This window comes from Podarcis tiliguerta (genome assembly GCF_965153285.1).
Source record: "Podarcis tiliguerta genome assembly, chromosome: 4".
In the NCBI taxonomy this organism is placed as follows: Eukaryota; Metazoa; Chordata; class Lepidosauria; order Squamata; family Lacertidae; genus Podarcis; species Podarcis tiliguerta.
Genome location: NC_139537.1, coordinates 52802369 through 52828711, shown reverse-complemented (window position 1 = coordinate 52828711; position 26343 = coordinate 52802369). Strand labels below are relative to the sequence as shown.

General features: G+C 42.2%; 1 protein-coding gene across 3 annotated transcripts in view; it reads right to left on the bottom strand.

The window, feature by feature from the left end:
• IGSF5 (immunoglobulin superfamily member 5) overlaps positions 1 to 26343 on the bottom strand; it is a 39538-nt gene that overhangs the window by 6531 nt on the left and 6664 nt on the right. The window contains exons 1-9 of one of the 3 annotated variants that reach the window (XM_083438777.1): positions 22284 to 22507; positions 20055 to 20134; positions 17967 to 18287; positions 15727 to 16035; positions 12453 to 12572; positions 10884 to 10908; positions 8166 to 8278; positions 6472 to 6548; positions 203 to 1769 (exon numbers count right to left, since the gene is read on the bottom strand). In XM_083438777.1, coding sequence (XP_083294903.1) covers positions 1272 to 1769; positions 6472 to 6548; positions 8166 to 8278; positions 10884 to 10908; positions 12453 to 12572; positions 15727 to 16035; positions 17967 to 18287; positions 20055 to 20112 — 1521 coding nt within the window. In that variant the 5' untranslated portion in view covers positions 20113 to 20134; positions 22284 to 22507 and the 3' untranslated portion in view covers positions 203 to 1271. Of the gene's footprint in view, positions 1 to 202; positions 1770 to 6471; positions 6549 to 8165; positions 8279 to 10883; positions 10909 to 12452; positions 12573 to 15726; positions 16036 to 17966; positions 18288 to 20054; positions 20135 to 22283; positions 22508 to 26343 lie in introns of those variants that run through there. The other 2 variants (XM_083438779.1, XM_083438778.1) reach the window with 2 other exon arrangements.

Here is a 26343-nt window from a genome sequence, read left to right as displayed (position 1 = left end):
CTAATTCTATCTGGCAAACATTTTGAATGCTTTTTAATTTGGGATTTGGTTATCTAATGGCTCTCTTATTTATTGTTTGTAGAGAGAGAAAATAACCTCAGTAACTGCATGATCACCACCTTTAGGCCCATGATGGAAAAGCAGGATATAAATGTAATAAATAATATCATGTATTAATATAAATAAAGGACAGAAATACATGTCCAGAAATTACCATGGCATTTTGTTTATTTCATTTAGCAAATTTATATTTCAATTTTAAATTCAGTGTCATCAAATTTTCAGGATTAGCTACAGTCCTAAAAGCATGACCTAAATGCTGTGGAATTCAATGGGAATTTTCCCTCCTCATTTCACTAGTTCTTAGACATCTCAGAAAAATAAGCATATTTTCATTCATAGGACCCCGTTTGTTAATCAAAGATGGGGAAAATAAAAAATCCAATCTCACTTGTTCATGGCAAAAAGAACAGCAGTACAATCAGAAATAAGTCCCATTGAGTAAGAAAGCAAGTCTTACTGAGGTAAGTGGGCATAGAATTACAAAGTATGTAGTTCACATTTCCACAGTTGTGAAGAGATGCAAAAGTTGCAAAATAACAGTAACTCTGCTTAATAATAATAATAAAAAGTAAGAGCACAACCCTATCCCTAACCGCTGATCAGTGGAGCTTCCACAGCCCTGTCGCATATGTTGGATGGAGTAGAAGACAGGGTGCCAACTTGAATAAAATGTTGGGTGGCCTAGGGAAGCCCCGCCTCGCATAATCAATCACATGACGTGGTGCACACCCCCCCCATTTGAATAGCAATGCCCATCAACTTGGGTGGAGCCTGGCTCCCTCAAATATTTTATTGGGGGGGGGGGAGCAAAGACCTCTTGGCTCCTAGGAGTTGGCTCCAATGGCGGAAGATAAGGCAGGAAAGCTGCTGTGTCAGCTTGGAGGTGGTGCAGCAATCAGGTCTGGATTGGGCCTGATGCTGTCATTTGATGGCAGTGGGGCAACCTAGGATCCAGTTGAACCCAGGCAGTTCAAACCATCCATGGAACACCCCATCCGAGGGCTTTCTCCTGGCTTCCACTGCAGACACTAACAGGAAATCCACGGGTCCACTTCTGCCCGTCCACCTGTTTGGGAAGTTTGGATTGCACCCTAAACTACTTTTATGGACATTGGGAGATTCTTGGTCCAAATATTATGCAGAGACCTCAGATGTGCTGGGCTTGGACTTCTGGTTCCCCATCATCATCAGTAATAATAGTAATTCCTTTATTGGGGAGGCTGAACTCTGAGCACCTTTGTCCTGGTGCCAGGATAGAATTGTTTTTTCTGGAATTCTTGCAGCCTCTGTTGGGAGTGAGGCTCACTTTGTCGAGGTGGACTCTCCTTCTGTTGTCCTCTGTGAGGCAAATGCTGCTTTCTGGAATGGTGGGTTTGAGTATCTTGGGCCTTTGATTGTTCAGGATGGTATGTTGGCCTCCTCGTGTATCTATGCTGGCCACCAGCTTGCCACCTTTGTGGGTACACCTTCCTGGTGTAGCGACGTTTGCCATCAGATCGGTAAATATGGGGGTGCAGTTTTGAACCAGGTAGCTGGGGAGCTCTGGATTTGTGGGACTTTGAAGAGACGCTCCTGAATCGCACTGTACGAATAGTCCGGGATTGCTGTGCTGTGCCTTTTTGTGAACGTTGATTAACGTTGTGAAAAGATGGGGCAGGGGAGATACGTTGAAGAGACTCTGATGAGCTAGAAAACTGTGGTGAGATCTGTGCAAGAAAAGGAAGCAGAACACGATAAACATACAGGCTGCATTATCAGGAGTGGACACCCATTGCTTCTTGGCTACATCAAAGCCCTTGCATTCCAAAGGACCGAGCTCATAGTCTGGGGGTTCACCTGGACTTGATGCTCACCAGGGATGCGCAAGTGGCAGCAGTAGCTAGGTAGACTTTTATCAGCTAAGGTTGGTATGCCAGCCATGACCCTATCTAAAAATGGCTGGCCTTGCCCGAATCATTCATGCCCTAGAGGCATCTAGTTTGTGACTTCCCCTTGTGCAAATGGAACCTCCCTCTGCCCCCTCATGCTACAGAAAGTTGGGCTACTCTAGAGGAAGGGAATCCCCTTCCAACACCTCGCCAGGGTGGATGCAATGGAACTTGCCTATTGTACTGAGGACTCTGAGATTTTTTAGGTTAACACTGTAGTGCAATATTCCACTGATGCCTTCAGCATATGAATTCTCAAGACTTTGCATTGGTTATATAATTCTCTTTTGGACAGTAATTACTCAGCACATGCACACACAAAGAAGGCAGTAGTTTTTTTCAGAGAGAAGGCACTTTGATCAGTATCTTAAGTTAAAATAAGTAATCCACTTGTCCAAATAGGTATCCACACAAAATTGATGTCTATATGAAAAATGTTCACATGTCGCCAGGGCAGGGAGATCCTCAGACCATTGCGGAGTAAATGCTGGGTATTTATCCTTCCAGGTTTGAAGTATAAGTCTCTTAGCAACCACAAGAGCTCACAAAATCCACTTTTGTTGTATAAATGAGCAATGAAGAGTTGGATTCTAGGACTTATGTGATACTGAGCCCTTATGGTTGATATGCTGTCATAAAAGTCCTAGGATTTGATACTCCATTGCTCATTTGCAAGTTTTCTTGAATGTGTTCCAGTTGTCAAAAACAAGTGGGACCTGCAACAGAATATTGCATTTTGGAAGGCTCCTGCGCAGTCATCCCTTCTTCCAGGATATTCCTTAGCTTTCCGTTTTTCTTCTTCTCGAGCAGTCAGTATCACATGCCCACTAAGCATACTCAGTCCACATTGGGCTCTTTTTTTGTCGTAATCCATGCAGCACCTATTTTCTCTTAATGATTTTCCTGGACTTTTGCAAATCTCTTGTTCCTTGAGATATATCCCTCTTGCGAATGGTTACTGCTGTTTTCGGGCTAGCTCTTGGAGAACTGAGGTTGTGGTTAGTATATACTGCTTGTGCCCCTTTTCAGTAGGGATGGACAAATCTCCTATTTCAACTTCATAATAAATCAGGCAGTCATGAATCTTGGAAGATGATCACTCAACACCCAACTTCCTCTGAGGATTCCACTTCAGATTATGCGGGAGAGGCATTTGACCTGGTGTGATCTCATGAGCTTAAGCAGCTTCAGAAGTATTCCACCTTGATCTTGTAGGCCAAGCTATGCATGCACTTATGCCTCTTCCATTGACATCATCACTGTATCACAATAGCACTAACAGAAGCCTCCTGTTCCCCACAACAGAAAAATCCAGATTCCTGTCGGTCTGATTTGACGTCGTGAGCAGAAATGCAAAAATGCTGCCAAATTTCCAGATGCCTAACAATTTGCATCTAATGTCAACCATGAGATCTTCAATAAAAGGTCTGCCATTTAATCTACTTTCATGTTGATTTGCAGGCAGTGACAAACACTGTGACAGAAAGACTCGCCTACTAATGCTTCTTTCAAATTCATCCAACAGTGCTTTGTGCACCAGACAGTGCATGCTACAAATGTGCCCAATTAAGTTAAAGAAAGTAACCTTCACTTGTTGTTTTTTTGTGACTCAGGGGAAACAATGGTAGCTTCATAAAATGAAATGAGTTTTTGTCAACAGCAGATAGCAGCTGGGTTATCACCACTCACCTGACATCGGTTGGTCATCTCACTGTTGCTTACTGGGAAGTAGAGTAAAAATAAAATAAAAAGACTGGAGAGTTTTCAGCAGGTGGGCTTGAAGAGGCAGGTGCCCATAGCCTTGCTGATCATGAGGTGCCCATCCCCTGGAATGTCTCAGCAAAGAGATGGCTTAGGGCACCTGATTGGCATATGCCAAGAGTCACAGGCAAGCTGCGTACTTTGAGGCTCCCCATAACTCAGCGCAAGGGCACTATCAGAACTGGTGAAGCTAGATCATGGGTAGTCAAACTAAGGCCTGGGGGCTGGATCCAGCCCAATCGCCTTCTAAATCCAGCCCACAGATGGTCCGGGAATCAGCATGTTTTTACATGAGTAGAATGTGTCCTTTTATTTAAAATGCATCTCTGGGTTATTTGTGGGGCCTGCCTGGTGTTTTTACATTTGATACTGCAGATAAAACCTCATTCCTTAAAAAAATGAAATTTTATACCCACTAGATGTATCCAAAAACTAAGAAAGAAGCCATTGGTAAATTTTGATAGAGCAAGAACACAGTTATCAAATGATTGCCTTGTTCGCAGTGCAATGCAACAACTGTTTGTCATGTTCTCAAATGGGAAAAGCCATCCTACAACATTCAGTGATGAGCCCAGAAGTTGGTGTCAGGTTAAGCCTAAGGTCATGAAGACACCTACAGGGAAATACTAATTTTTTTAAGCGTGTTGATAGGGCATGGTGTTGTTAAAATAGAACTTCTTTGTAACCTACACCATCCTCCTGCAAAGCCACCTGATCTTACAGACTAGGTCATTATGAAATTGATCTACTTCGCTCTTCATGATGCTTTATTGTTCCTGCAATTGCCTGACTCTCTCAATCAAGAGATAGCCCCACAGTTAAGGTGACTTTGATCTGTTCTTTCAACACCAACTGTTCTCCGGGCTCTAAATCAAACAGATTGAAAAAGGCATACATTCTAAGAACAAACATTCTAAAGGAAACTGACCTCTGTGTTACCCTGACAGGGAGAGTAATATCAGAAAATTGGCCTGCTCAGACACCAATCAAAGGGAGAGAAAAAATAGGGTTCAGACTTCTGAGACATGGTGGTTCAAAGGATGGATCCCCAAGTCTATCATGAGTCATCATGAGAAAATATTCATAAGTTATGGAATCTCCCTGAGATAGCTAATAAAGTAAGCAAAAGGTCTGAAATGTGAGGTTCCCAGGAAACTGGATCTGAGTGATGGGTGCGTGGTTTATGTGCCATCATATATGCAATAAATGCTATTTGTCATTTGTTGGCATTGAATGTGACAGAACCTGGAAGGTCCTGGCAAGCTGGCGCAAACAGAAAATGCAAGCAGACTACGATATATGGCAAAAACTCTGCAAATTGCAGGCTCAAGGCATGTTTTCAGTATGATCCAAACACAAAACTCTTTGAAATACAGCATTCCCGATCTTAATAGCCAACACAGTAGCCTCAGCTTTGCACAATGACCTACTGCCAGACCAATAAATCATTCAATAGCCAGATACCCCATCGAAATTCACAAATAATTGAACAAAGAGCATAATTCAAAATGCTCCTGCCTTGTATTGTGCTTGTAGCAATGAAGCCTTGCCATGAAAAGGATATGAAATAAGAAAGGAGGAGGAGGGAGATGGGGGAAAGCAAGCAGTGCAACTAGGGCTGGACGGGGGGGGGGGCTGAAGCCCTGGGCCCCACATGCCCACCTAGAGAGCAGCAGTCAGGTACCACGTCAGAGCCTAGGCCCACTAGATGTGATGCTGGTCACTGCAGGATCATTCCTGTCTTCTTACTGAAAATATTTTACACTCAGAGGGCAACTGGCTAGGCATGTACAAGGGTACCGATTTTTATTTTTTTTTTTACTATTTTCACCTTGAAACATGTAATTCTTTTCTGCAGTAAACCTATATGCCAACCTTACCACTAAAGTATCACTCACTTGGGAAGGATCTTGTGACCATCCAGCCCAACCCTCAATCCTATTATAGTATAAAATAGGCAGGAAAGAAAAAGGGGGGGTAATAGAGGCAGCATGCGTCAGGGAATGAGAAGAGAGTGGGGGCTCTCCTATGGTCTGCTGGTTAGAGTGGGAGCAATTTTGTCTGTTTGGAATTTACCAGCCCAAATGTTGGCCACGTGGGCCTTGCGTTTGTTCCTTCACAAAGAATTAACTCTATGGATTCCACTCAAGTGTGTACCTCTTATTTTCACATCTTCAAATTTCTCATGATTCTCAGGCAGGTGTCCTGCATAATTGTGGTCACTGCTTGTACTATAAAGCACATGGGTGATTTAAAGTACTGTTTGCTGTTACACAGCAAAGACGTGAAAGTCTCCCAAGGTGTGTGCGTTTGTGTATGCTGCAGGAGGCTACAAATTTAATGGAAGCAACAACAAGGAGAAGGGGGCTTAACCCTTTCCCCACAACCCAATTTCCGACTCAGAACCACCCTCTCCAAGCTGAAGTCCCAGGGTGCATGAAATCTTAGACCAAGCATTCAAGATGATGCTGTTTTATTCTTTTGCAAATATTAATCTTTGTATCCAAATTTCTGGTGTGAATTGCATGTTTTGAAAATGCTGTTTTGCTATGCTAAGGATATTTTTGAAAGAACATTCAATAGACTAAGAGAGCATTAAGGACAGAAACTAGAATGCACCCCCCCCCCAAAAAAATCCAGTCTTTTTAGAAACCATCACTTAAGTCCATTACATGTTTATGGAATATGTCACAGTCTGTAAAAGACTTGTTCCAATTACCTGTGATGCAGGATTCACGTCTAAATCCCCGTCTGGAGCGTACAGGCTAGAGTTATCTGGGGAGAAAGAGGGAACTCCTGCAAGACAATATACAAAGGATAACTGTTATTGATTCTTCAGAATGGCAGGAACTATAAATCATTTCAGAATACAAACAAATGTAGGTATTTTTAGATGTCCTTTTTGTGTAAAGAGAACAGACCGCTCTTCAGGAAACAGAATACTTTGCTGTAAATTGGGTGGGTGCTTTGTTAAAACCCTGCTAAGAAATTTGTAGAGACTTATCTATTCAAGCACTCCAATGTACCCATTGGCAAATCCACTGCAGGTTGCACCATTTATAAATGGTTGGGTTACAGTAGGACGATCTTCAGTGCAGCTTGTTCTGCACTGAAGGAAGACCAATGTGATCATGACCCAACAAGCTGCACACAGATTATCTATTTGAGCATTCAATCCAAATGCGTTTGTTAACATGTAACTCACACTAAGGTTCACATACATTCCCTGCGTATACGGTATGTGTAGGGTAAGACACGGAAGTGAACAATGAGTGCACATACTGCACATATAGCATAGCATGACACTACATAAGGCTTGTGTGTCTGTTTTTCTATCTATCCATCTTCAGGACCTAATCATGGCATCTGTGCACATCTTTTTCAGGGTAAAGGGAGTGTTGCATAGTGGTTAGAATTTTGGATAAGAACCTGGGAGACCTGGGTTCAAATCCACACTCAGCCCTGAAGCTTACTGCGGTGACCTTGGGCAGTCACTCCCTCTCAACCTCAGAGAGTTGTTGTGAGGATAAAAGTGGGTGGGGAAGAACGATGTAGGCCACCTTGAGCTCCTGGGAGGAAGTAAATATTCATTATTCTAGGCAGTATTTTCAACAAGATGCTTTAGGAAGGGCAGTCTGTATGCCTGCCTCTCTTGCCACAGGGCCCTGCTTCAGCAGTGCTGCTATCTCGCTTTTGCTGCTCAACATGAAGCTGGGAATCGAATCAGGATATTCAGATGACACCATACTACCTTATTATTCATGCATGGCATATGGGTTTATACAGTGTACCACTGGGTTAAAAAAGAAATCCAATAAGCCTCACATCAAAATTTTATAATTCATTTTGTTAAAAAATAATCAAATTAAGCTGCAACCGATTTTGAAATAAATCTCGCTTTCCAGTTTGTATGCTTAGGATTGCTGTGCATAACTTAACCGATATTCATGGCTACCATCCTCAAACCACTTAAAATAGAGAAGGATTGAGTTGAGGATTTAAGATATGCATATATAACATTAATATTTATCAGTCGCATGGTACCTTTAGACACGTTGACCAGAAATGACTGGAAGCACATGCCTAGGAAACGCATTGTCCTGCATAGAGGGCCATTTGCACAGATGACTAATATGTTTGGGAAACGGGCACTGAAAGTTGCCCTTAAATGACTTCTAGAGGAAACAGTTCATTGATTTCAGCTTGATGCAACACACTGGCCAAACCAGGCTTCGGGTCCTCGGTCAATTCATCCTAGCTTTTCAAGTCACACAGTGGTAGCCAAATATCCCACTGTTCTGAGAACAAAACAAATATTCAGGTTATTCTCTGCCCATCCAAGTGCTCCAGAGAAGCATTTCAAATGCATTTTTGTGATGTATAGAAATTTTCCCAAACACAGTTTTTGCTCACCTGTCATTTGCCCAGCACGCCTTGTATCCTCTGGACTGTATGCATAATTTTCTTGTCCACTGTGTCTGTCTGTCTCCAAATTTCTATCAGCAGTTTTCTTTTCTGATGACTTTCTAGAAAATAGAAAATGCTTACCTTTGAACCCCTGTCATTTGAGATCTTTCAGTGCAACCACAAAAGACTTTCCTCATTTTTTCAGCTTTATGGCAGATAGACAATTTAAGTGGTCATGTTAAGTCAGCCAGTACCGCTGCTTACTATCTATTATTAACCTATCACCTATATTGAATTTATGGGACTTTTTGTATACTTAGTGGGCGATACTATGAGAGTGAGTTTGTTCTGGGGACAGAAGTGAAGCATGGTCTCTGGGTTCACTTCATATCTAATTTACCAAAAATTCTGAATTCAGCAGTTTTTACTCCAGGTACAACTTGCAAAAGTAATACATTAGTAGCTTTTTGGCACGCTCTCAAAGCTTTCAGTACATAGTTACTAACTAGCTAAGGAACAGCCTGATCCAGGGCTGTTTTTAAGCCGAAGTATTAAATTTAATCTGCTTTCTGGGCTTATTCTATAGATCAGCTGTTACAGAAACGCAGTGTCAGATGCCAGGCAAAAGGAGTCAAGCCAACTACTGTAGCTCTATTGTGCAAGTCCCATTTCTGAGTATTGACTAGGAAATGCATGATGGGGAGTCTGCTGCCTCTGCTTTAGCTGTAATAAAAGAGGGAAAGGGGAGCAGTCTGGGACCAGAGTCCTCTTCTCAGTACAAAACCCGTGCATTGCCCTCTCACAAGTGCTGAACCAACTAAATCCCCTTCAACAACTTGCAATAACCGCAAGTACCCTTGGTTGTGTTATGAGTTTGTGGGTGCTAGACTCCACTAAATTCTTGGATCCAGTGAAGTGTTAGAATTTAATCAAGGTTTGGGGTGTTAAACTGGACAACAGACACATAATCCCTGGACGCAGCAAGGGTTAAAAGCTAAATAAGCCAGGCTAGCTTTCCTGTTCAGGTAATTACCTGGGTGATGGGCCATTAAGAAAGTAAGTGAGAGGGGGCTCTGGGCCAGACAGCAAATGAGTGGGGCCCCTCCTCTAACTCTTAGATAGTGAGAATGGCAAAAGGCCAGCATTTAATCTGTGTAATGTGACCCAGAAGTGAAGCTACAGACAGGAAAGCCAGAGAGGCACAGCACAATGTTTAATTTCTGCTTGAATCCAAAGTTCAAACAAGAAACAAGACCCTTAATGCCACGAACCATTGTAGGCTCAGGTTGTATATATGTGTAAATAAACCATATATCATAAAGACACCATGGTCTCCACTGTGCCTCATTCCCAAAGGAAATTCAAGCCCTGGAATCTCGCACCGCTTGGAGATCCGGGTAGTGTAGCACAGACCAATCCGGCATGATTAATCTCTGCCACTTTCTTGAACAGCAAGTAATACATTTTAATGACAATTAGCATTTTGCCATAAAATATCAATTCTGAAATGTGAGGGGGTTTTGTATAGATTGTGAGCCAGATCCTTTTTTCTAGAAGTCAGTGAATGATTTTACTGCCAAGCTAAGGTGAAACAAAATATGGCATACCTAGATAAGCATTTGCACTGATTAGCCCAAATCAGAATTAAGTTTCCTTCTTTCCTCTGACGGCTAAGGATAGCTTTCAGTCTTGAAGATGAATGCAAACAAAAACCCTGGCAAACCTTTCCCACAATGACGTCATTTTAAAGTTTCCGTTCAATATTGATTAACAGCTTCTCAATACCGCTCTCTTACATTTTAAAGCTCAACAACCTAATGCATTCTAGCATAAAGACAATTAGCCTACTTCATTTTAAGTGGTCAAAACTAATTTTGCTAAGCTAGAAGCAATTTGTTACCAAACATCTTTTTTCCTCTCTCCAAAGGTTGCTTTCAACTAAGTCTTAGAAAAGCAGAGAATGTCATCTAATTTGCCTACCAGTTGGTTACAATTAACATGTGCCAACCTGTCTCGGTTTCAGTTCTGTTTCTGTACAACAGAAATTCTATACTCGAAGAGCCTGTAGAATTGGCATATCCACTGTAATCATTACTTGAGCTAGGAGGCGTGAGCTATTCTGGTGCACAGTGACCTCCCGTGGTTGTTGCTGTAATTGCAGCATTTATTAGCTTTTAGTGCCCTGTTTCCACCGAGTATTTATGTGTTGCAAAATGCATTGGAATTTTTAAATGAACGGTGGTATAAAAATGTTTTAACTCAAATATATGAAATGAAATATGTTGCACATATTAAGGCTACTATAAGAATGCTCCAATGCAAAACAGTTCTTGGATGGATCAAAGTTTCAGTTTGGAGTCATGTTGCTATTAAAGTTAAAGGGTATTAAAGGTAAATCATGTACTTACTATTCATGCAGTCAAATGTTATGTGATGATGACAGATAATTCAGCAATTTAAAATCACTTAAATTTATAATGAAATAGAATCTCTTTTTCCCTTTTATTTTCATCTGGACATTTTAAAAGAAAATATACATATTATCCTTGGCAAATAGTTTGTATCTTCCTGGCTTTGTACGTTTCAAATCTAATAATAGAGGGGGGGGATAACCTGTGACTCTCAAGATACATCTTTCATCATCCCTGACCACAGGCCAAGCTGGGCAAAATAATAAATAGAAATTTTACCAAATGAGTGAAACAAAAATGATAATCAGCTTACCTCATCTCCTCTTGATACTTGGAGTCTGGGGGGAAAGGTCAGATTTTAGAATATATTCTAAAAAAAATAGCAATTTATTTGAAAAGAACACTCTTAAGTCTTCTTAAATATATTGATTTAATACAGAAAGCTGCTCCAGCGCTCAAACTGAGATTGTCCATGTACAGACACCCTCAGTCATTCAAGTAAAAAGGAGGCGCTCTGCTTGTGTGGACCTGGACTCCTCATTCAAACAAGAGAGAGAATTATTGTAGGCAGGAAGAACTTCCCTTCATAACTCATATGTAGGATCACTATGCTATACATTTTTCCTATGCAGTCGTACTTTGGAAGTTGAATGGAATCCGTTCCGGAAGTCCATTCGACTTCCAAAACATTCAGAAACTCAAGCACCACTTCTGATTGGCTGCAGGGAGCTCCTGCAGCCAATTAGAAGCTGCGGAAGCCCCATGGGACCTTCGGCTTCCAAAAACAGTCACTTCCGGGTTTGTGGTGTTCGGGAGCCAAAACGTTTGAGAACTAAGCTGTTCGAAAACCAAGGTACGACTGTATTTCAAAAATAAGTAATTACTCTGCAGTGAATTCCTCTGAAACTTGGGCTGCAATCTTGCTCCCTTTGCACATGGAAAGCAGGGTGTGGTGTGGCTCAGAGGGACACCGTCCACCACCCACCATCCATCACCCTCCACCCTATTATCCTTTCCCCGCACACATGCACCTATGTGCCACTATTTCTATAACAGGCTGCAAGTCAAGTCAAGGCACTCCAGAGAGCCAGTGTGGTGTAGTGGTTAAGAGTGGTAGTCTCGTAATCTGGGGAACCGGGTTCGTGTCTCCGCTCCTCCACTTGCAGCTGCTGGGTGACCTTGGGCCAGTCACACTTCTCTGAAGTCTCTCAGCCCCACTCACCTCACAGAGTGTTTGCTGTGGGGGAGGAAGGGAAAGGAGAATGTTAACCGCTTTGAGACTCCTTAAAGGGAGTGAAAGGCGGGGTATCAAATCCAAACTCTTCTTCTTCTTCTTCCCCCACAACAGTATGGGGCTCTGCGGAAAAGCAGCTTGCTGGAAACTCCAGGGTTATCCGTGCAGGAAGACCTGCGCTTGAAGAGAATGGCCTGGCCACATTGCCAGGGAACAAACACAACAAAGGGAGTGTGAGCCCTGGTGTTGGCTGGAATTGTTTACTTTTTATGCATAATGCTGCACTTGCAGAAATGAATGGTAAAGCAACTTCTCAAATTAGCTGTGCCAATAACTGAGGGCTTGATGTGTAAACAGTTAAGAGCGTGTTTCAAACAGTTATGAGGAACAGTTTCCCTTCTGGTCCGGGCTGTTTCTCTATATTTGACTGAGGTTGATTTATAAGGGAATTTATGCTACATTGAATTCCGTTCCTCACCATCAGTGTTTAAGTCCCAGTCTTTCTCCTGGTTATTTTTAGTGTTCGTATCTACATTTATCAAGAATACAAGTAGAAATCTGCCACTGTCACAAAAGTCAGTTATTTGGACCTAATCTCCCTCCCTAAAATAATTCCATGTTTTAAAATGGTTCAGAGTGCCCACGTACCTTTCCTTCTTTTGCAGCAGCAGATAATAAGCAGAATAATAAGGATCAGGAGGAGGAAACCAACAACTGACAATACAACTGCTAAAATTATAGTTCGAGTTCGTCCGTCATCGCCTGCTACTAGATAAAAATTAATAAATGTTAAGAAGCACAGTAAAATATGCACGTCTCCCTATGAATTTAATGAGTTACTCATAGACTGCTGTGCTTTCTTAAGTAATGTTACCCTGTTGCGGTTTCTAGAAGTCCAAGAGTCCTTGCTAGATACATTATTATTTTATTTTTATTATTTCAACAGATTCTGATTCTACTCAATAGACATAGTTACCAGTTTGGCTGTAGTGGGAAAGTGTGGCATGGAAGAGGCAGGAGAAGGGAATATGTGGGCGAAAATTAGTTCCTAGTCTAATAAACTATGCATCCAATTAAAAAGTTAATTCAACAGCTGTGTTTCATCTGAACAATCCTCTTCAGTGGCTTTATATTTCATCTATCTGAAAAGCATTATCATAGCTATAGACCACATCAGAGGAGAGAAGGCTTTTGATTATAATTGGCATTGTTGTGCAAAACACACCATAGCTGTTTACACATTAAACCCTCAAGTTTCCAAAGTTTTCCCTTTAAATCTTTGGGTTAAATGTATGAAAGATCTGATTAAATTCCCACTGCAGCATTGCCACTTTATATAGTGTTGCGGGATTGCGGGGGGGGGGGGGGTGGTTGGTTTGCCATTTGGGGCTCCTTCTAAGCCCTTAGTTTTTCTGTTTGTAAGATGGGATTTTGTTGTAAAAGGAACTGCCGCAGTGGTCAAATCAGTCTCTTTGTCAAGTTAATGGCCCTAGTCAAACCTGTTAAGCGTCCTTTTTAAAGATCTGGCTTTGTTGCCATAGAAACAACTAGACACTTTATCCCAGGTGTAGGAGAACAATGGGCAAGGTGTGAGCTAGAGTGGAGATGGGATCACATGGAGATGGTCATGTACACATTACCTACTTAAAATTCAGCTAGGTGGTTCTTTTTCTCAATTCGGATAAAGTTAGTTTTGGTGGGGGGTGTACATCAAAACACACTGTTTCCTAAGAAATGACAGGATAGATGCAATATGTATATGGATTTTGACTAATGTCATGTGTACACCACTTCCCAAACCTGTGGTGGGAGCATACTGCTCACAAAATAAATGGGGGTGCCTACATGGCCTTGCACTTTGTGCTGAACCCAAAGCCCTAACTCAGAGGGAAACCTGAACCCAAATGGGCAAGTTAGATCTGTTAGGCTGAGTGTTGATGCTGTGAGCCTCTTCATCTTCTGCTTAGCTTGTATATAGGTGTAAATAAAAAACGTATCACCAAAACACACAGTCTCCAGTCACCTTCATTCCAAGGATTCCCAACCCATAATACGGCACCCCTGACGTCTCTCATACTCAGAGACTAGTATGTTGTCCTGAGCACACCCAGCACAAGCAGAACAAATGAGTGTTAGTTCTTTATTGGTAAGGCACTCAATTACAGCATCTCCTCAGGTGCAAAGGATATACACACCATTCCTGCTATGTAGCTAGCTAGGCATCTATGTCCAAGGTCTGAGCCCTGAACTGGACCATTGAAGCAACAGAATAGCCATGCCTCTTCCTAAACTTAAATCCCCTCGCCTGACAGCAACCTATGGCTTCTCCTGCCGCTGCGCTGGCACTTTAAGCCCCTCCTTGTCCTTGGAGACGGCGGAGGAAGGGACCAAAGACATCCTAATGTCCCACCACTCGATTGATTTATTCCCCCATCTGCATATGGTTGCAATAGCAGAAGTAAGGTGAGTGTAAGTGGCAGGCCCACTGTACTTTAAAAGGTATACTCTATGGGGCACTTCTGAGTCCTAAAATATCAAAAATCTTCCATTGCCCTTTTGGCAAGAGCCAACACCTCCACCACCTGCTTTCACAACTTCACCAGTTTAAGTGTTCTTCACACTTCCTCCAAGGAGAACAGGCCTGATTCTGGTGACTGAAGTGCATGCTTCTACATTGTAATAGATGGCTCCCCCTCCCAGTGAAACTTCCTTCAGCCCGATGAATGGTGACCACACAAAACACTAAAGAAAGCTGTCAGGAAACTATGAAATGGCATATGAAGTAATGTGTGTAAGAGAGAGGAGAGGCGGTTTTCTTCATTACTGCTGACATATCTCAATTTCAGCCTAATCATTAAAAGATTTTTATGTACTCCAACCCTGACAACTCACATGTTTCCCCTCCTGCACAAACAGCTTCTCGGGGAATAAAATGAAGAATGTTCCTAGATAAATCCGTAAGTACACCGTAATTGCACTTTGTGACATCTGCTTTTCTTCCATTCTGAGTTACATCATGTCACTATGGCAACTGAATATGGCTGCTTCTTCAGAGTGACAGCTAGACAAGAGGGTTTATTAATTCCCCCATCAGCCACAAAACAGAATCTTCCTGATGGATTCTGTTTCGCTTAGTCAGTAATTAGAAACATCTACTCTGGTCATTTCTAGAACAGAAACACACAAGGAAATGGGTCCCCAAGGTACTGGCACAAATGGAGTACAAAGTGGAAGCCTATGACCAGGAAACTATGATCAGAAAACCTTGCCTAACAACTGAGGTAAATAAAGCAATCACTTCTGCCTCTTATCAGCCGTCTTTGCCTCATTTAACATACTAAGGGTTGCCAATAATAAAAAATCAATGTGTAACTTTGGGAGGAATCATTTCTCTGTGGCAGAACGCCTCCTTTGTATGCAGAAGATCCCAACTCTACAGTTGGTACTGTACATTAATAATTGGACATGGAAGCACCTGGAGTAGGGATGGTGAACCTGTGGCCTTCCAGGTGTTTGTGCACTGTAACCCATCAGCCCCAGCAAGCATGATCAATGGTCAAGGATGATGGGAGTTGTAGGCTGTCAAAAGCCAGAGGGCCAAAGCTAGGGCCATTCCAGAGCCATCTTCATGAAACTCACCAAATTTCATGTAGTCTGTGAATGGATGTCCCACCAATATTTTAGCCATGATCGAAAGCCAAGTACAGTACCTTTCAGCCATGTATAGTAGATAGCATAACAAGAAATTAAAGATTTTGAACATGACAGTGATGGGGGATTGAGGATTGGAGTAATCATTTTGTGATATTATGGCAGTGGACAAAGCTGTATTGTAACTTTTGAATAAATGTTAAGAAAGAAAGAAAGAAAGAAAGAAAGAAAGAAAGAAAGAAAGAAGTGTACCCGCAAGATAGTCACTTACTTGAAGGAGGTTGATACACAGTAAGTGTCACAGTTGTATTCTGTGGCTCAGGGAGTGCATCTATAGCAACAAAGCAAGTCACAGTGCTATTGGTCACTGGTGTCAGGGTTAAGATGCTCTCTTCATTGTACAAGCCATTTGATCCTTGACTCTGGTTGGTAATGTACATGGAATTATCTAATGTAATATTATTTACCATCCAGGAAATCTGTGGAGCAGGAGCCCATCCAAGAGCTTCACAAATTATCTCAGTTGTTTGGTTCTCTCTTACTGTCATGTTGCCACCTTTGATAGTCAAAGATCCATTAACTGTTTGGGGAAAAGAAGATGTTTTTCTTCCTGCAGAATAGTTTACACTACACATTTTTATAGGGCCAGGTTGAATTTATTTTCTCAATTTGGTTTCATTTTGCCACCAAGAGAATTACATCCCCCCCCCCAAAAAATAATAATATTGAAACCCAGATTCCCATGTTGGAAAAGTAACCTTTAAAGCATTTCTAACAGCCCATTAGTGGCTTTAGAAACATAAGCAGGTTTCCCAGATTACTGTTGGAAGATAATTATTGCAGCTTTGTAGCCATGCTGATAGATGCATCTTTCTGAGCTACAGAATTATGCATTGGATTAGATTTATCAAGAATTTTGAAAATGCCACACTGCAGATTGACCCTTCATTTGGCAAATTTTTAGAGCCGAGAGATGATTTATCATTTCTATATGCATTCTCTAAACCAGGCATGTCCAAAGTCCAATTCGGGAGCCTAATCCGGGCTGCCGGTTGATTTAATCTGGCCCTGGTGGCAGTATATGTCCTGGAGTAAAAGCCTTTAAAAAGCTCAACAACTTCAATCCTAAAAAAAGCTAAACACCTGTGGTTGGCCCTCATGCATGTTCACTTCATCAAATCTGGTCCTCTTTGAAAAAAGTTTGGGCTCTAAACAATGCTGATTGGCAGTATTGTCAAAAGGAGCATCTGTTATCTTGATGAGGGTCTATTGTAATGATTCCCAAATGCTGGTTTAGTATCTACTAACCACTAGTTTTATGGTAGCATTGCTATGACATTAGAAGCAGGGGATGCTACAGCCATCTGTATGCGCTCTCTCTCTCTCTCTCTCTCTCTCTCTCTCTCTCTCTCTCTCGCTCTCTCGCTGAGATATAGAAAAACACATGTCAATTACATACCCACCAACAGTTCTGATTTGACCAGGGCACCCCAGAATTGCAGATTACAGATGACATCGTGGCTTCTGAATGGATGTCTCATTTTTGGTGCCAAGCTCTCGCACAAGTCAGCTATTTCCCATGAGAGCTCGGCACCAAAAGAGGCACATTTTTCATGCAAATGAAGGCAGCCGAGCTGGAGCCCATGGAGGAGGTAAAGTAAACGTAAAGGTACCCCTGCCAGTACGGGCCAGTCTTGACGGACTCTGGGGTTGTGCGCCCATCTCACTTAAGAGGCCGGGGGCCAGTGCTGTCCGGAGACACTTCCGGGTCACTTGGCCAGCATGACAAAGCTGCATCTGGCGAGCCAGCGCAGCACACGGAACGCCGTTTACCTTCCCGCCAGTAAGCGGTCCCTATTTATCGACTTGCACCCGGGGCTGCTTTCGAACTGCTAGGTTGGCAGGCACTGGGACCGAGCAACGGGAGCGCACCCCGCCGCGGGGATTCGAACCGCCGACCTTTCGATCGGCAAGCCCTAGGTGCTGAGGCTTTTACCTACAGCGCCACCCACGTCCCTATACTGGTGGTATAAACCAGGATGCCCCAGCCAGACCCAAAGGCCGTGCCTGCTCTGCCTGATGCTGTCCCTGCCAGAGGCATAAAAGAAGCCAACAAAGATGAAGATGATGACAGGGAAGAGGAGGTGAAGGTGCTGGCCTGCTGCTTCCTGAGGGAGCTGCTGCCAGCAACAGAGACATGGGACTGGGAAGCCTCAGTTGGCTTGCATGGGAGCACGGTACCAAAGGACCTGCAGCCCAATTTTAATTGTCAGAATGTTGGAGGGTATACAACTGAAAATTATGCTATTCGTCTACCAAAGTGCTTTGTAGCCCACAAAGGCTTGCGCTACAGCACATCTATTAGTGTTTAAATGCCACAATACTGTTTAAAGTGCTGAGAGAAGGAAGTATAGAAGGAATAGGAAAGAGCAATCTCAGTATGAATTACTTTTGCAATTGGCCTAAATGTTTTTTCCTTAAAACTGAAGGATGACAAAAAGGCATACACACCTTGAACAGAAAGAAATGCGTATTTATCTTCCTGAAAGTTCTGGAGGTTGCATTTTATTTCTCCAGAATCATGTAGCTGGACATCAAAAATCTTGAGTCCGGAGGTGAACTCAGTACCATTTTGAAAACCATCCTGATTGTATTTCGAATTTGTTATAACAGGTGTTCCGTTACCCAGTACAGTCAATATAGGGGTTCCATTGAAAAGCCATATCAAAATCTTATACCCTTCTGACACTGTACAGTTAAAATGAGCCACTGAACCAGCAAGAATTGTTAAATTTCTGGGACCTTCTATGATGGAGTAGCCAAACCCAGTATCTGCAAAACAGGAGAGGGGGAAAAAATCACTCAGGAACTGAAACTAAACCAACACCAAAGTCAATAAGGGTGTTTCTAGCTTATCTTACACAATCATCATGATAACAGTTAAAAAAATCAATGTATATAGGTCTGACATCACCCTTCTGCATAAATACATGAGGAGCATTAAACGTCCGTGTGAACAAAAAAACGAAGGAGGCATTTAAGTTGGTTAATGTACTGGTAACACAGATTAATGCCAGATAGTGTGTATAATGTCTGAAGAACCTTTGCTGTGAACATTAGAAACAAAAGCTATCAGTCGTCTTGTATTGTAACTTTGCCCTGTGCTTGAAAACAGAGGGAAGGTCTTGACTCGGTTTAAGTTGACAGCAGTTGCTTAATGAATCCCAGAGTTCTGGTTCGAAGCATTCCCATTTTGGACCTAAACTGGTTTTAAACAACCAGGTGCCTAGAAGCAGATTCATCCTATCCTGAGAATACAGCGGTACCTTGGGTTAAGAACTTAATTCGTTCTGGAGGTCTGTTCTTAATCTGAAACTGTTCTTAACCTGAAGCACCACTTTAGCTAATGGGGCTGACTGCTGCTACCACGCCACCGGAGCACAATTTCTGTTCTCATCCTGAAGCAAAGTTCTTAACCCAAGGTACTATTTCTGGGTTAGCAGAGTCTGTAACCTGAAGCGTCTGTAACCCGAGGTACCACTGTAGTTGTGGCTCGTTTGGTAGCGCTGCCCTTGCCTGTTCCATTATAGAGCTTTCGGGATAAACATTTTGAATTTTCTTAATCCATCCTGTACAGCTTTGACAGACTGATCTGCAAGAGTTAATTTTTCAAAGTTTTGTGCTCAGTTCTGTGGATTGATTGACAAGAACTTTAATAAATCCTCATTTTGGCAAAACTGGGCTTAATCTTTTTTTTTCTACTTTCTTTAAAGAAATAATTACCAGAAAGGGCATGTGATTTTCCAAGAGCCAAGAATTGCACAACAGCCTAAATACTCTACAAGACTCATTTGAATAGGTGGCATAGTAGCGTAATTCCCATCAATGTGAACCAATTCCAGAACACTTCTCATTTTTTTATTATCCTTTGCTAATGACCATACTCCAAGTATGTTGGCATTATAAGCCAAGATAATTACATTCTTTCCATCTTATTGTATAAACTACCCAAGGGACTTAAAAGGATCATCGTCTTTGTACTAAATTGCATTTTAATGCTCAAGGATCATAAGAAATTTCAAAACTCACAAACTTGTATCAAAAAATTCACATGGGACACGAGCTAAACAAGCTACTGCAATGCAAAAAAAAATGCAGAATGAGAAGTTGAAGAAATGAATCGCAAAGACACACCTGCAGAGGTATAATAACCAGCTGATGTTCAAGGGATACTCTGAAAAGGAGGGGGTATGAGAAAATCCAGACTTACTGAGGGGGAAATGTGGGAAGGCAGTGATTTGGAGGAAAAAGTCATGTGGACCACAATTAATGGAGGTATAGGAAGCTTACTATTCATATTAAATGATTTCCATATGATATTTCAGTCTTGCATCGAGTAATATTTTGCATTTTCCTTCTCCCACTGAGAATTGGTGGGGAGGAAGGGGCTGGGTTGTTATTAAAATGTGACACCCTGAATGTGTGCCAAATTTAGTTTTAGTATTTCAGCATTCTAGAGTTACTATTAACAGGCGGCCTAAGAAGTGCTAAGCAAACAAGTTACACTTTGGTTGGCAAATGAGAAAAGGGTAATAATACCTGTTAGCAAGACTAAAAGACTGAAAGCCAGCCAAATCCATTCCCGATATCTATCCATTTAGCAAGCTCTTCCAATGAACCTAAAAGAAAAGGACACCAGCGCATTGCTGTAAAACACATATTTTTTTACCAAGTATTTCAAAGTTACAAATCCAAAGACAAAAACAATCATGCTTCAAATGGACTGAACAACAACAAAGCAGTATATTTCCTAGATTATAAACAGAGAACCATACATATATGTGCAGTCACTAAATGACGTGTTTGACTATTAAGAAGAGATCACATCCTTCTGGAATGTGGTGAGCAGTTGTGGAAAAAAACTCCTGGGCTGGATTCATGTAAGCATCCAATCTCTAAGAGGTGTGAAATTCCAGGGGTCTTGGCAATGGCATGATTTCCACAGGGTCTGTGTTCCCTTTTGGAAATTAGGCACAGTGGAGGTGGCAGTGTCTTCATGATATATGGTTTATTTACACATATATACAACCTGAATAATAGAATCATAGAACTGTAGAGTGGGAAGGAACCCTGTGGATCATCTAGTCCAACCCCCCTGCAATGCAGGAATAAGCAGCTGTCTCATACGGGGATTGAACCTGCAACCTTGGTATTATCAACACCACGCTCTAACCAACTGAGCTATCCAGCTGGTCATCTACTGTGCAGAGAGGGTTCAGAGCATTCACATCTTAAAATGATGATTTGTTCCTCTCTCAGGAGCAGCAGGCTTAGGTCTACAAACAAGGGAACCTGCCTGCCCCATTTGCTCCAGCCAGTCCACTGGGAGTTCTGTTGGCCCCCTTTCTCTCCCACTTTTTCAGACCTCTTGCAAAACACCACAATTTTCCATCAGCCTACATAATCCTGCACTGAAATCTTAAACCTTTTCCTTCCCTGTGGACTAACACACACAGCTGGAGGAGGAAGCCCTCCTGGTTCTGCAGTCTTGCCCTTTGATGGTTTCCTTGATGGGCCATCACTAGCCTTTGTGCCCGGCTAATGGCCCCTCTTAGCAGCTATGCCAGATTGGCCTAGGTTGTTAGCATAAACTAAATCCAGGGAGTTTTAGTGTTTGGCACAGGTTAATCAAACCTTATTTAATTCTAACTCTTACTAAATCCACAAAATCATAACAATATGAATGGCAATAAACCATCAGCAAAGGGATCATTCACCTACCACCATAAGCTACAAAAAATTCCTGCTGAAGTGTGTCCTCAAGAGCAAGGTGCTACAAGCTTTGATTGTCCAGACATATTTTTCCAGTGCTAAGAGATATCTATCCTAGCCGCTGATGTGATCAAGTCTTTTTAAGAATAGCAATCCTCATTCAAAGAAATGCCCAGAAGGGCTAAGCATAAATCAGATCTCAGCTCACGACAACTATAATTGCTGGTGTTGCTGTGTAATTGTTAAAAACCTACATTGCATAAAATAGCAAAAAGATGAGATTTATTAGCACAGAGAATGGGCAATACAATCCTATGCATCTATACTTGAATGTAAATGCTAACAGCTCTGATTAAAAGAGACTCACTCCCTGGTAAGTATGAATAAGACTGTTGCCTGGAAATGTATTTCAGTGATGTAGGTGTCAAAAAGGCTGTCTGTGGGAAGGAGAGCCCCAGGAACTTCCAGCAAAACTAGGCCATAATGGCTCAATTTCTTTTAGAACTGGAAAAATGTTTTTCACAACAGAAAGCTACAATTATTTGGAGATAGCTTTACTCTCATTTGAGGCAGAAGTTGCCATTGTGCTAAACATCTCCTCTTGTACGATAACAGATCAACGTGCTCAATAGGGGTGGACTACCCAAGCTCATTTCCTGGGTTTTCATTAACCAAGAGGGATCATTTGCAGACCATTTCAGAGCTGTGGGATCAACATAAAAATATGTTTCTATGTAGTAGTTCCTCTCCACATGTGTGTGATTAGACATATAAATTAAAGCTGCAACTGTCAGCACTTTCACGAAGTTTTAAGCCCCGTCATACACAGTAAACATACCTAAGACTGTGCCAGACAAGTAACATTCAAAAATAGAGGCCTCTACACTATCGTACTTCCTACTTTCTGTTCATATTTGGATTTTGCTAACTTAACTTTGGAGAGCAAACATCCTTTTCTAAATATCATTACATAATCGCAGATTCTTTATCAGTAAACCCATTTTGCAGTCATTCACCCATATTAAATTGACTATCATAGACTTGAGAGTTCCTTACCTTCTTACCAGTAGATTATCACATGAAAAACCTTAGTCTCTTCTGAGAAAGAAAATCTGTTTATTGCTGTCTCTTCCATCCAAATAACTCCTCATATAGCCACACACCCAAATATTCCGATTAATCTCAACTGGTTTCTATATTATTCCTCTGGAACGCCCCACACAAAGCATTTCCTGCAACTTCTGGTTTCTGATGCGGCTTTTGTGCGACTCTGTTTGCAGTGACCTTTTATCTCATAAAAAGATATGACTCAGGTGTGCAACCAATGAACATATTCCATGGTTTTTAATAATTAACAGATGCCATCAAAACATAAAGTAAAAGGCAGGTACACGACCAACCGAGTAGGTGTGGAAACGACGACACCTATTGCCGTAATGAAGCAATGTGCAGCTCAGCAGGCCCTAGGAGATTTTTTTAAAATGGGAGGAAGAAAAATGATCAAACCTTGCTCTTGCACTTTCATGACTAGTATGGCATGTGAAAAATTCAGCTGTTGCCACTTTCCCCCTTACTGCATCTCTATGTGGGAAGAGAACATACTCTATCTGCTATATTGCTGCCTAACACTCTATACTGTATTAAAGTCACAAGAATCCTGTCAGGGGAGGTGGGAGGGACATAGCAACCTTCATGTGTTCCCCCATACTTTGCAGAACTGCCTCAATTGCTACTGAGGAAAATAATGAATCCCTCAGTTTGCCCCAACACTCTCTTCGCCATGGTCCTCTGCTGTCCAGTAGGAAAAGGTAGAGTAAAGAAGTAGTACAAGCCAAAGACTTGGTGGTACCTTGGTTTTCGAACATAATCCATTCTGGAAGTCTGTTCGATTTCTGAAACATTCGAAAACCAAAAGCGGAAGCCTCAAAACACAAGCCTCAACACAGAAAACTCAAAACAAAAGCCACGTTTCCTGTTCAAGTTCTGAGGCGCATTTGAAAACCGAGGCACTTCCAGGTTTTTGGCGTTTGAGTTCCGAAACGTTTGAGTACAGAGGCGTTCAAAAACTGAGGTACCACTGTACAACCCTTAGCTGCACCTCAGATCCTGGAGGGCTTCCATCCTTTTCAAAGCTGCTAAGGGCGAGGGCCTAAAGGTCAAATAGTGGGCTTCACACAATTCATGCAACAATCAGGCCACTAGTGAAGTGAAACAATAAAGTGCAAGCAGAGGGGTTAAATCCAGGCTCCCCAAACTCCAGAGGAGCCAAATCACAAACTAGTGAGCATCTCAAAAGCACATTATTACACATGCGTGAGATGCATGTTATTTATTTTTATTTATTTATTTATTTCATTTTTATTTTGTTAGATTTCTTACCTGCTCTTCACTGCAAGGTCCCAGGATGGGTTGCAACAGTAAAACATACAATCATAAAACAACTACAACCATAAAACTAGTGCAAAACACAATTAAAGCGGACTCCCTCAGGAGGTTGTGGACTCTCCTTTGTTGGAGGTTTTTAAGCAGAGGTTGGATAGCCATCTCTCAGGGATGCTTTAGTTGAGTTTCCTGCATGGGGGGGTGGGTTGGAGTACAGGCCTTACCCCCGGATCCTCTTCAATTCTCCAATTCTATGATTCTAGAAGCAGGTTGATATTAAAAACAATTCCATAAAATAATACAAACATTTTAAAAAACATTTCGCCTATAAAAAGTTTTTTAATAGTTCCAGTACTGATGCAAACTGTGGTAAGATTTCCACATAAAAGGTTTGTTGAACGAGGAAGGTCCTCAGTAGGTTTCGAAGACAACAGAAATTATACCTATCTGATATTAAATGACAGAGGGTGAGATTCCAAAGGGAAGGGGCTACCATATTAAAGGTCCAATTCCTTTATTGCGCAGGATGGACCTCTTAATAAGGTGGGATCTGCAGAAGGCCCCTATCTGCAGAGCTCAGTGATCGATTAGGTATCTAAGGGGTGAGGTGACCTAGGGCTTTGTACCCCAGAGCCAGCACCTTGAACTTAGCTCATACCTCTAATTGGCAGCCAGTGCAATTATTTAAGCAGTGTCATAATATGCTGATGATTGCTGAATTAACGAATTAAGCATAAGAACAAAGCCTACATACATAAAAAGAGAAAAATGTGCAGGCAATATTCCACCCAATCATTCTTCAAGACTCAAGCCGATTTCCACATTCCATTTTGGCAGGCAATGAGGTGAGTCACAGCCCAAGACACAATTCTATTGTTCAGAAATGGAGCTTGCTGGTTCGTTTTGAAAGTGATTTTTTTTATTCTCTCCCACATGATGGAACTGAAAGCAGCTCAAAGAAAACAGTGGAAGAATCCAGGATTTTAACCTGCGTGCCACCTCACCAGACAAAAAATAGCAGCAAAGACAGGACTTGGTCCTCTAATGCAGGTCTTATTTGGACAGTATGGATTTCTTATCATTTTACTTTTGAAACATTGAAAAATTGACTTGCCTGTGTCAATACAATATATTACTCCATACTGTGTGGGGGGCTGTGACTGTGGCTGAGTGGGAGATGGTTTCCATTCGGGGTAGTCCGCTGTTAGCAGGGAAGGAGACTGTTGGATTCCCAGCCAGAAACGCCCCATACAGAATACACCCACCCACTCTATCTGGTCCCTGAAATAGTCCTATACAAATTACGCACCTCAAAAGAGCACACTGGGGCCCCCCTCCATGTGTCCTTTTGATTGTGCACTCATGAAGAGTCGTGCTCATGATGGTATTAAGCAATCTCTAGTTTTCTTCTTATCCTTCAAGGATAAGGGTCATGGGTTCGAGCCCAATGTTGGGCGAAAGATTCCTACACTGCAGAATGTTGGAATAATGAGTCTCACGGTCCCTTGGAACTTGACTATACTGTGATTCTATATGGGATGCCCCTCTCCAGACTGTTTGCACCTATAAAAGTTTCAGGGTGGCATACTGCTTTGTCTCATAGCTTCCTATTAAAACCCTGTAATTTTTTCTATCACAAATGTTCCAGGATGTGCAAGGCAGGGGGTTGTTCCGCTTTTGGTACTGTGCCAGAGTGCCCTTTCCAAAGGCAGTCATGTGGTAGCACTGGGGACTCATCACAGAACAATGAATAAAGTGGAAGATGTGCGGATAGTCCAGTATAAATCCACCCCTAAATACGTTATTATTGTGTTAATCAAAGAGCTGGTTGGTTGCTTTTGCAAGTGCTCGACTATAGTTCTGGTAATGCTCCAGGATGAATCACGAAATCATAGAATTGTAGAGTTGGAAGGAACCCTGAGGGCCATCTAGTCCAACCCCCTGCAAGGCAGGAATCTGAAGCATCTGTGACAGATGGCCACCCAACCTCTGCTTAAAACCCTCCAAGGAAGGAGAGTCTACCACCTTCCAAGTGAGTCCGTTCCAATGTCAAAGAGGATGTTCCTCCTGATGTTTAGTCAAAATCTTCTTTCTTGTAACTTGAATCCATTGGTTCAGAACCTATGCTCTAGAGCAGGAGAAAACAAGCTTGCACCATCTTCCGTAAGAAAAGCCCTTTAGATATTTGAAGATGGCTATCATATCATAAAAGGTAAAGGTAAGGTACCCCTGCCCGTACGGGCCAGTCTTGACAGACTCTGGGGTTGCGTGCTCATCTCGCTTAAGAGGCCGGGGGCCAGCGCTGTCCGAAGACACTTCCGGGTCATGTGGCCAGCGTGACGAAGCTGCTCTGGCAAGCCAGCACCAGCGCAGCACACGGAAACGCCGTTTACCTTCCCGCTATAAAGCGGTACCTATTTGTCTACTTGCACTTAAGGGTGCTTTCAAACTGCTAGGTGGGCAGGAGCTGGGACCGAAAGACGGGAGCTCACCCCGCCGCGGGGATTCGAACTGCCGACCATACGATCGGCAAGTCCTAGGCACTGAGGTTTTACCCACAGCGCCACCCGCATTCCTATATCATCTCTTAACCTTTGCAGTAAAGTTCCTACAGGAGCTCCTATACTGCAATACCTATTGGCTAAAATCATGGTAGGTGGCTCTATCCTTCCTGGCTGAAATCATTATTTGGATGGAGGTTTGAGTCACTGTAGCAGCTAGGAGATTGCATGCA